Source organism: Pezoporus wallicus, unplaced genomic scaffold (assembly GCF_028554395.1).
Source record: "Pezoporus wallicus isolate ANWC-B61680 ecotype Strahan unplaced genomic scaffold, APGP_CSIRO_Pwel_v1 contig_4722, whole genome shotgun sequence".
NCBI lineage: Eukaryota > Metazoa > Chordata > Aves > Psittaciformes > Psittacidae > Pezoporus > Pezoporus wallicus.
The window spans coordinates 2,347,042-2,356,671 of record NW_026641840.1 but is presented as its reverse complement, the minus strand read 5'-3'; the positions used below and the strand labels follow the sequence as shown (position 1 = coordinate 2,356,671).

Sequence of the window (9,630 nt, the reverse complement as noted above, 5' to 3'; positions counted from 1 at the left end):
CAGTTGAAGACCATTTTTAAGTGCCTTTTCTTTTAAATCAGCTTTTCTAAGTCCCTTCCCCTTCCTCCCATCAGAGACAAAGGGGTCACTTGGGGGTTTTGAAGAGATTACATTTAAATAAACCATAGCATTGGCTTTGTGTTGTTATTTCAACAGCACTGCCTCATCCATCCCTGCTACCCCTCTTAGGGAGCACCCAACTGACCATTAGGGGTCAAGTTCTCCTACTGATTTACCCCAGTATTAAGCTTTCCCTGTTCTTGGGGATAGTTTTCCCCCCATTATAGCCTCACTTGCTGCTTTTTCCCCTCCAAATCCCAAGAAAACAAAGGTTGGGCATCCCCCTGAAGCATTCGCTGGTGCTCTGGACCACCCAAACTGGTGGCAGTGGTTTGCAGCTCTGGTTTATGTCCCCTTTGTTGTACGTTTGCAGCTCAAAGGGCAGAGCTGGGAACTTCAGCTGTGCCACATGGCTTTGACAGGCCCCAGTCTGCATTTGGGCTAGTTTCTGTGCTCCTGGAGAGTGTCATCACCCTATTGCAACCCTTCCAAGCCGCCTGACTGTTCGCTGCAGCTCAGCTGTGAGCCCAGACCCTGCAGGCAGTTGGGGAATAGGGTACCTGCTCTCCTGCCCCTGGTTTGGGGTGTCATCTTCTGCAGGACCACATTGGGCCAGTGGGTCCTTTCTCCATCTTCTGACCTGAGCTCAGTGGTTCTCACTTCTTGCAGAGGCTGAATATCTGCACTTCAGCTTTGCCTCCTGGCCTCCAGTTCTACTGGGACCTTTGTACTGCAACAACCTGATCATACATGTGCTGATTCTTCACTTATCTTAAAGGGCATCTCCCATCAGCACCAAGGCGATATTAATCCATCCAAGCCTGGGTCTCTGAGCAAGTATGTCCTTGAGCTCTTGTGTCCTCCTCACTTTGGCAGGGCTATGGGGGCAACAGAAGCTTTCCCCCAGATGTGAACACAGGGAAGGACACATCTGGCCTCAGCATGGCTCTATACTGACACCTGTAACACTGTCCCCTAATCTTACCTTCAAAGCCTAACATGGAATGTGTTTAGCCACCCAGGGAGGATGATACAACCCTTGACATCCCTCTGACACACCAAGTCACTGCTGGGTCACCCAAACACTCAAGGTGCTGGACCACTGTAAGTGCAAGCCCAGAGCCCATCTCTCCCATCCCAGTCACCTGTATGATGGGTACAAGACCTCAGAGGCTGCTCCTTCCTAAAACTGCCTTGTTTTAAGCACTGCAAAGCACCCAGCCCCCTTCTAAGGGTTTGAGTTCCTGCTGCTCCACTCTGTGTTGAGCTTTTGAATAGCTAAAGCTACTTCTCGCTCATGGTGGCAAAGGCTTTGCTCTGGGTGCAGCTTGAAGGATACATGGCTCCAGTGTTTCTTGCTCCATCTCCTGTTTGTCTTCACCTGCATCCCAGGTGATGCCCAAGTGCTAGTTTCTTTTAAAGGCAAGTTAATTCTCTCTGTGCAATTCCATGTGAAAGCAAACCAGCAGTTACTGCCTCTGCCAGGGCAGCACCATGATTTCCCTAAGGGAGAGGACCAAGGATTCAGCATCTGCAGCAACTCATAGAGGGAGAGGAGTTCACATCCAGAAAGCTGCTGGGGATGGGACAGGACACACTAAGACAGAGAAATCCACCTTAGAACAGGGGTTTGCCTTCACCCACACCTTATCCCTGCTGCCAGCCCCAAGCAGAGCAGCTTGGGGTGATGTGGGCCCTCTTCAGGGCATCCTTGTAGCCAACCAGCAGGTAATGCTGAGCTGGGCCTGCTTCCATAGACACAAAGACTGGCTCTAAGAGACTCCCAAAGCATCCCTCAGCCCTGGGTAGATGTTTTCTGCTTGGCCTCAGCTGAGCTGTAGGAGAACCTGCTCAGTGCCATCCTCTGCCCTCTCATTCCACACCTTTTCCATCTCCTATTGCTGTTGAGCCATCAGCCAAACTTTGGATACTCACCCAGGAACATTCCCAGCCATCTGGATTGTCCGTACTGACGCTCTACCAGGAAAAGAGCTTGATAAAGCAGCACCATTGATTGCTATCAAGCTGCTGCCCACCTCTCTCTGGGCTGTTCCATGTCTAGTCCTGTCTCACTTTTGACTGTGGGATGTTTTGGAGTCCAGTGTTCACTGGAGGCACGGAGCAGTGGTCCCCTTCCTGGTTTTTATGCCAACATTAGGCTGGGGAGGGACAAGGGGCACAGGAAGCTCAGTGCCTGTGTTCAGGTATCATCCCTGACCCTTCCCAGGAGCCTGTAAGAGGCCTCTGAGCAAGGATGACCCTGGACCAGGCTGGAAACAAGAGCTGGAGCCCAAAGCCACCCCACTGCTGGCCCTGTCCCCATGGCATCAGGGTGGATCTCCCTTGGGTGCTGCAAGGGGGGGACATTGAGTGCTTCCTGCTCTGCTCCCAGAGATGCTGGCTCCAACTGAGCTGTCACTGCTGCCCAGTGCCCACTACATCATTGGTGCACCAAGTGGCCACCAACCCAAGACCATTCCTAACCTGGGTTGTAGGGACCTGGACAAGTGACCAAGGGCTCACGTAAGAAGAAACAAACTTGTTCCTGATTTATACAAAACTGCTTTAGTGACAAAAGAGCTGAAAACCACTTTTTGGTGCATTTCTAGTGCCACCAAAAGCCCCGTGTGGGCCCCAGACCCAAGTCCCTTCCAGGCCTCAGATCACCAACTGCATGGAAGGGCAAGAGGCTCTTCTCAGTCACCTTCTCCCAGTGCAACACATCCTAAGGGAGGGATCTGTCCTTGAGACCACATAAACCCCCTTCAAGACCCTCCACTAAGGACCATTTTCCTTCCAACCACACCAGTGTGGGCTGGAAATACCCCTGTGAAGTGCTCCGACATCACAGTTCCTTCTTGGATCAGGAGTGCTTCCATTGCCACCACTCTTCCCATCATTGAAGCCCCATTGACACCCACAGCAGCGGGGGGGAGCCAAACAGCAGCAGGAGCTTCAGCAGATGATGCTTCCAGCCTGGAGCCAGCCCAGCCGAGTCCCTGAGACACTGGATCACACCTTGAGAGGTGCTGAACCCAATGAGAGGGTGGGAGAGAGCAGAGTCCAAACCTCAGCAACCACTGGGCGATGGGGCGAAGAAATACACAGCCAGGAGGATGAAGTAAACCATCACCAGCACCGTGCCTAGGGGAGACGAAGAAGGGTGAAACGGTTACAACCTGGAGCAAGGAGGGAGGCTGCTTTCAAAACCTTCTGGTGAGGTCTGGATTAGCCCCACCATAGAGGACTTCCATGGACCACTTTAAAGCCTCAATTAAAAGGGGATGGAAAGGGAGTGATCCCCCTCGGAGCTACTGCAGGGTGGCAGCTCCATCCCTGACCCAGCACCTCCAACATGGTCAACCAAGACCTCAGAATTGCTCAAGCCACCACAGGCCAAGAGCTGCAGTAAGAAGATGACCCTAGGGCCATATCCAGCACAAGGAACATGGTCACACCAAGTCCCACAGCAACCTCATGGGTGAGTGATCACCTTGGAAGTAGTCGCATTTGCCATCCATGAAGATGTAGTTCATGAGCACCACGCTGAACATGCTGGCATAGACATGGAGGTCGCTGAAGACAAGTGTGAAGTTGGTGGGCTGCAAAGCAGAGATTTGGGGTTTATGGTCTACCAGGACAGCCCTGCACTGACTGTGGCTGGGGCTTGAATGTCACCCCTTAGCCCCCCTGTGCCACATGTCCCTAGGGCTGGGAACAGCATCAGCCAAGGTAGGAGGCATCTGACCCCACTGCTCCCTGCAGCGAGGACGGTGGCTGCACCCTTGTCACGTCTCATGGAGAGCTCTGTGTGCCCAAGCCCACTGCAGGAGCTCACCCAGGGGCTACTCACATAGAAGATGGTGAAGAGCACCAGGATGGGGATCTGGAGCATGCAGACCTGGACAGCAATGCAGTTCCCAATCTCAATGCTGGAGAGGACAGAGGAATTAGGAGCTGCCAAGTGCCAGCTCCTCAGCAGTCCTTGGGTTGCTCAGGGTAAGAAACACCCAACTTAAGGAACCAAACCACGCAGTCCAACCTGGTTCTGGCCCCATTTTGGGGGTGACTTTAAGTCTTTTTTAGGGAAGTTGGCAGGATCTGACCCACCAGTGGCATGAAGCCGGGGAGCCCATCACTGGCACCAGGGCACAGCTATGGGACCAGAGGACATCCCAAACCCCATCCTTTGAGCCACCTCACCTCAGGCTCAGGTTGTTCTGCAGAGCAAACTGGATGCCATTGACAATCTCTGGCAGCTCAGGCACCATTGCCAGCACCGTGACACCGATGAAGTACTGCAGGGGAGAGGCAACAGAGTCATGGGATGGTTTGGGTTGAAGGGGCCTTAAAGCTCATCCAGTTCCAACCCCTGCCACAGGCAGGGACCCCTTCCACTAGAGCAGCTTGCTCCAAGCCCCTGTGTCCAACCTGGCCTTGAACACTGCCAGGGATGGGGCAGCCACAGCTTCTCTGGGCACCCTGTGCCAGCGCCTCAGCACCCTCACAGGGAAGAGCTTCTGCCTAAGAGCTCATCTCAGTCCACCCTCAGCACTCATCCTGACCACATCCCAACCCTGCACGACCAAGCTCCTTAGTGCATGGAGCATCTCGGCACCTTTTCCCTCCCTGCTTTTGGGGCTCAAACTGCACCCAGGACAGGCTCCCAGCACATCCTAGTCCTCAGAACCACCCAACCCTGCCACATCCCCATCCTCACCTGCGAGATGGTGGAGTTGGTGAGGATGGGGCTGATGTGCTCTGTGGCCAGGTCAGCACAGGCTGACATGCAGAGGGTGGAGAGCAGGAGGATGACCAGGGCCCGCCAGCGGGACCAGTGCACCACAGCGCTGTGGTGGTGGCCAGGCACTGGGAACAGAGCAGTGACATGGTGGGACACACCAGGACAGTGACAAAAGTCAGCCCCTGCAGCCAGGGCATCTCCAGCTTGGGGACACTCACTGTGACAGTCGCTGATGTGGATGTCGTAGATGTGAGAGTGAGTTTTCAGGGTGAAGAAGAGGCCGATGAGGTAGGCAGCGGGGAGCAGTAGGGACACGGTGTACACCAGGGGTCTGTGGGACACGGGTGACACACACTTAGTGCCACCAGTGTCCGGCATGGAGACCCCAAAGGGCTTCCCTTGGGATGGAGCGGGTGGGATGCTGGATCAGAGCCCTTCACTGGGGGCAAAGAGGGGACCTGGGATGGGTGCAGGACCACAGCCAAACCCAGGAGGTGCCACCCTAATGTGGGGACAATCGTATCCCAATGGGCACTCACTGGACGTGGCTGTAGTAGAGGGTGCCGTTGTTATCCATCTGCAAAGACAAAGTGCCTGTCACTGGGGATGCAGGGGACAAGGGACAGCCCCGGTGCCACCGCCCAGCATGGTAGCAGGAGCTGGATGGGCTCAGAGCATCCCCAACCTCAACCCATTGTGTTTGGGGGCCCATGTCCCCACTCACCAGGTCAAAGTGGCAGTTGTGGCACAGGTAGTGCCCCAGTGGGTTCTGGGTGACGTTGTGGCACTCCCCACAGACCAGCTTCCCATAGACCTTGGAGAAGAGCGTAGGGGCAAAAACACCTGTGGGGATGGAGGGACACGGGGTGAGCACCCGCAGTGGTGGGGCCTCCCCAGACCTGGGGACACCCCATCCCCAACTCACCTCCCACAGAGAGGAAGAGCAGGGCTGAGCTGACACCCGCTGAGCGGCTGTTGAACCGCTGCTCCTGGTGCCGGATGCCCCCGATCACCATGCACAGGCCCTTTGGGGTGGAAAAGCCCTCATCAGTGCCAGACCCCATCAGTGCTCTGCAGCGAGCTCCCTGCAGGGACCAGGGGCTGTTGTGCCCCCCCACACACACCCCATCTCACCGGGACGAAGAGGACGCAGCCGACCAGCGTCCCCGTCAGCGCGGACTTGACGATCTCGGTGTAACAGCGGTTGCCCTCGCGAGAGCCCTTGATGAGGGCAGTGATGTAGAAGGTGAGCTCCGTGATGGAGCCGAACGTGGCATTCACCACCGCTCCCACCGCGAAGGTGCTCTGGGCCGAGATGCTGGAGGAGGAGGAGAAAGATGGTGTCAGTGGGGCCAACAAGTGTCTCCCATCACCAAAGGTTCCCCCCCATCACCACTCACCTGGCGATGGCCATCCCAATGTAGTAGGAGAGAGGCATGATGGAGAGCAAGGCCAGTGTGAACTTGACGGAGGAGCTGGTCAGGCGGTTGTGGCTGTCCACGTAACCCAGCACCAGTGTGACCAGCACCAGTGGCAGCAGGTCTGGGGTGGCTGGTCAAGGAGAATGAAGCGGGCTTTGGGGTCATCCTCTCCCTGCCCCCTGCAACACCCTTCCCTGCATCAAAAGGGGGGAATCCTGCCCCTCTCCTCTGCCCTCGTGAGACCCCACTTGCAGCACTGTGTGCAGTTCTGGTGTCCTCAATGTAAGAAGGACACGGAGCTGCTGGAGAAAGTCTGGAGGAGGCCACAAGGATGATCAGGGGCTGAAGCACCTCCTGTATGGAGACAGGCTGAGAACATCGGGGCTGTTGAGCCTGGAGAAGAGAAGCTGTGTGGAGACCTCAGAGTAGCTTTCAGTGTCTGAAGGGGGCTCCAAGGATGCTGGAGAGGGACTCTTCATCAGGGACTGGAGTAATAGGACAAGGGGTGAGGGGTTCAAACTGAAACAGGGGAGATAAGGCAGAAGCTCTTCCCTGTGAGGGTGCTGAGGCGCTGGCACAGGGTGCCCAGAGAAGCTGTGGCTGCCCCATCCCTGGCAGCGTTCAAGGCCAGGTTGGACACAGGGGCTTGGAGCAAGCTGCTCTAGTGGAAGGTGTCCCTGCCTGTGGCAGGGGGTTGGAACTGGAGGAGCTTTAAGGTCCCTTCCAACCCATTCTATGGAAGGATACTGACAGCAAACACATTGATGCCATCCACTGCATATTTGTAGTAGTAGGGGTTGACCGCGCTGTAGCAGCACAGAATCACCTCCCCTTCCAGTGGGGCCTCCGTCTGCAGAGGCAGAAGTGGGTGACACTGATCTGATCCCCCCATCCCAAACCCCACCTGGAGCAGGGATGCGGGACCCTCACCCCTGCCCCGAGGCACCCACCATGCGGAGGCGCCGGACGAGCACCCGCTCCGGGGGCAGCAGCAGGACGCAGGCAGCGGTGCGGGCGCTCAGCTTGGCCACAGGGATGAGGAACACGAGGAGCCACGCGGCGACGCTCACCAGCCCATGGGCCACCACCAGCACCGGGTAACCCAGGCACAGCCACACTACGGTGCCTGTGCGCTGCTGCAGATGGGGGGGGTACAGCTTTAGTTTGGGGGTTCCACCCCAAACACCTACCCTAGGGGAGCACCTGTGGGTGCTATCCACACCATGAGGGGGGTGCCCATGCTAAGGAAGGGGGTATCAGCACATCCAGTACAGGGCTCACCCAGTATCCAGTGTCCCCCCAGCACCATGGGTGCCAGCGGTGGGGCACGGGGCCACCGAGCAGGGGTGAGCTCTCCTCTGCGCCAGCTTCACGCACCCGGTGGGACTTGGGGGCCTGGGGGAAGATGGGGATGTCAGGATGCATAAAAGGATACCCCAACCACCCCCCCCCCCCCCCCCCCCCCCCGCCATGGGATTCCAATCGGGATGTGCCATTACCTCCACTTTCTGGATCACTTTGCCAAAGGGCCAGAGGAAATACCCAGCCAGGTCCCAGCAGAGCTGCCCTGCGGGGACACGAGAATCAGCTCTGGTGGGGACACCATCAGCTCCAGGGCCACCTCATAGAGAAGGGACCCAGAAGGCCCGCAGCTCACCCAGCCCTTCCCATGGGGGTCCCAATCTGGGGCTCACCATAAGGAGCCCCCACAACGGTGATGAACATCACAGCAGCCACGATGCCATAGAAGAGCCAGAGCCACCAGCCAAAGAGCAGCAGGTAGAGGATGTTCCCACACGTCACCATGGACCCTGTTGAAGGGCAGGCACAAGATAGGTCCATTCTCCTCTACACCAACCCAAACCCACGCTGCCACCACCACCACAGGGCTGTCCCCATGGGCACCCACCTCCAGAGCCCCGGATAACGTTGAGGTCGGAGTAGAGCTCCTTGACTATCTCGGAGCGGTCCTCCCATGGCCGTGCCGTCACGTGGCTCTTCCACTTCTTGAAGCCAAACTGTAGAGGGACATTATAGGGGGTGAAAGGGGGAAAAGAAAACCCATTGGACCCAACACAGCCACCCAGGAGCACCCATAGGTGCCCCCTCCCGTGCCGCAGGCACCCACCTTGTAGTTGTTGGAGAGCTTGTTGGCCTCCACAGCATTTTCGGCCGTGAGGGTGGTTTTGACCATGCAGCTCTCACAGACCTCCTCTGAGTGCTGGTGGCAGCAGGACAGGGGGGACACAGCTACGGCGACAATGGGTGACAACGGGTGACAATGGGTGACCCCCCCCCCCTATTCCTGACCCATTCCCATCCTACCTGTGGGGATGCGGGGCCGGTGCAGGTGGCAGCCCAGGTCGCTCACGTCTCCCTGCACGTTGTTGATGGTGGAGCAGTGCCGGTCGCAGAGCGAGCCCCGGCGGGGGCCGTCGCTGTCACCCCGGGGCTCGGTGGCCTTAGGGCCATCTGTGGGGGGGTGGAACAGGGTCACACAGGGGCCTGGGCTCAGCACCCTGGGTCACAGGGTGATGTTGTGAGGGGATATCCCCCTGGCCCCCAGAACACACAAGGAGGATACATGGAGCTCCCAGGGGATGGGTGGGAAGGGGAAACCCATTGGTGCCAAGGATGGGGAGGGGGGACCCCGGTTCCTGGAGCCATACTCAGGATGGGGGACCCCACTAGTGTCCAGAATGGGGAGAGTCCCCAGAGCAATGCTCAGGAGTTGGGGGACCCTACTGGTACCCAGGATGGGGTGGGGGGACCCCAATGTGATGCTAAGTAGCTGGGGGAGACCCCACCAGTGCTGAGAACAGGAAGAGCCCCCAGGACCAGAGCAATGCTGGGGATGGAGGGACCCTGCCAGTGCCCGGGACGGGACGGGAAGGGAAGGAGGACCCTAGAGCGATGCTCGGGGATTGGGAAAGGGACCCCAGCGGTGCCGAGAACGGGGATACCCCCAGTGCCCGGAGCGATGCTCGGGAAAGGGGGACCCCGCCGGTGCCCAGAACGGGGCGGGAAGGACCCGCCCCCCCCCCAAGCGCTCACCGGACGCGTCCTGCGCGCAGCAGCAGCGGCGGCGGCGGCCGGGCTCGGTCTCGCTGGCCATGACGGGGCAGCGGCGGTGCCGGGGTCTCGGGGCCGGTTCCCCCCACCGGGGCCAGCCGGGATTTAACGGGAGGTGCCGGGCATGCGCGGGGCGCGCCCCCGGGAGCCGCCCCGTTCACACCGGGAGGGCCCCCCGCCCGCCCCGCCCCGGCCCGACCGGAGCCTCGCCTGCCGGGAGCTGCGGTGCGGAGACAGCGAGGTGAGTGCGAGGGAACCGGGGTGCACGGGGGTGCGCAGGGACCGCGGGGTGCGGTGAATGGGGGTGCACAGGGACTGGGACACGCAAAGCGT

The 9,630-nt window shown here is 58.5% G+C and overlaps 1 protein-coding gene across 2 annotated transcripts; it reads right to left on the bottom strand.

Annotated features, from left to right (window-relative positions):
* Positions 1 to 2,698: 2,698 nt before the first annotated feature.
* LOC130607928 (uncharacterized) lies at positions 2,699 to 9,354 on the bottom strand. Of its 2 annotated transcripts, none has more exons than XM_057425450.1 (20): positions 9,280 to 9,354; positions 8,551 to 8,697; positions 8,354 to 8,475; positions 8,135 to 8,243; positions 7,920 to 8,036; positions 7,725 to 7,792; positions 7,507 to 7,620; positions 7,176 to 7,361; positions 6,973 to 7,075; positions 6,205 to 6,346; positions 5,939 to 6,122; positions 5,730 to 5,829; positions 5,529 to 5,647; positions 5,344 to 5,381; positions 5,023 to 5,135; positions 4,781 to 4,929; positions 4,264 to 4,358; positions 3,914 to 3,992; positions 3,554 to 3,662; positions 2,699 to 3,204 (listed from the first exon to the last, which is right to left on the bottom strand). In XM_057425450.1, the coding sequence occupies exons 1-20, from the start codon at positions 9,338 to 9,340 to the stop codon at positions 3,131 to 3,133; spliced, it is 2,229 nt and encodes a 742-aa protein (XP_057281433.1). In that variant the 5' UTR covers positions 9,341 to 9,354; the 3' UTR covers positions 2,699 to 3,130. The 2 variants fall into 2 exon arrangements, with proteins under 2 accessions (XP_057281433.1, XP_057281434.1); XM_057425451.1 differs by having other exon boundaries at positions 7,176 to 7,358.
* Between the last annotated feature and the right edge of the window lie 276 nt (positions 9,355 to 9,630).

Bases quoted from the DNA above. Each gene is read 5' to 3' on its own strand.
- LOC130607928 (XM_057425450.1), bottom strand. From the start codon at position 9,340: ATGGCCAGCGAGACCGAGCCCGGCCGCCGCCGCCGCTGCTGCTGCGCG. The intron at 8,037-8,134 runs GTGGGTGCCCAT...GCCCTTCAACAG, and splicing joins CGTTATCCGGGGCTCTGGAG to GGTCCATGGTGACGTGTGGG. The intron at 5,830-5,938 runs GTGAGATGGGGT...TCCACCCCAAAG, and splicing joins GCTGCGTCCTCTTCGTCCCG to GGCCTGTGCATGGTGATCGG.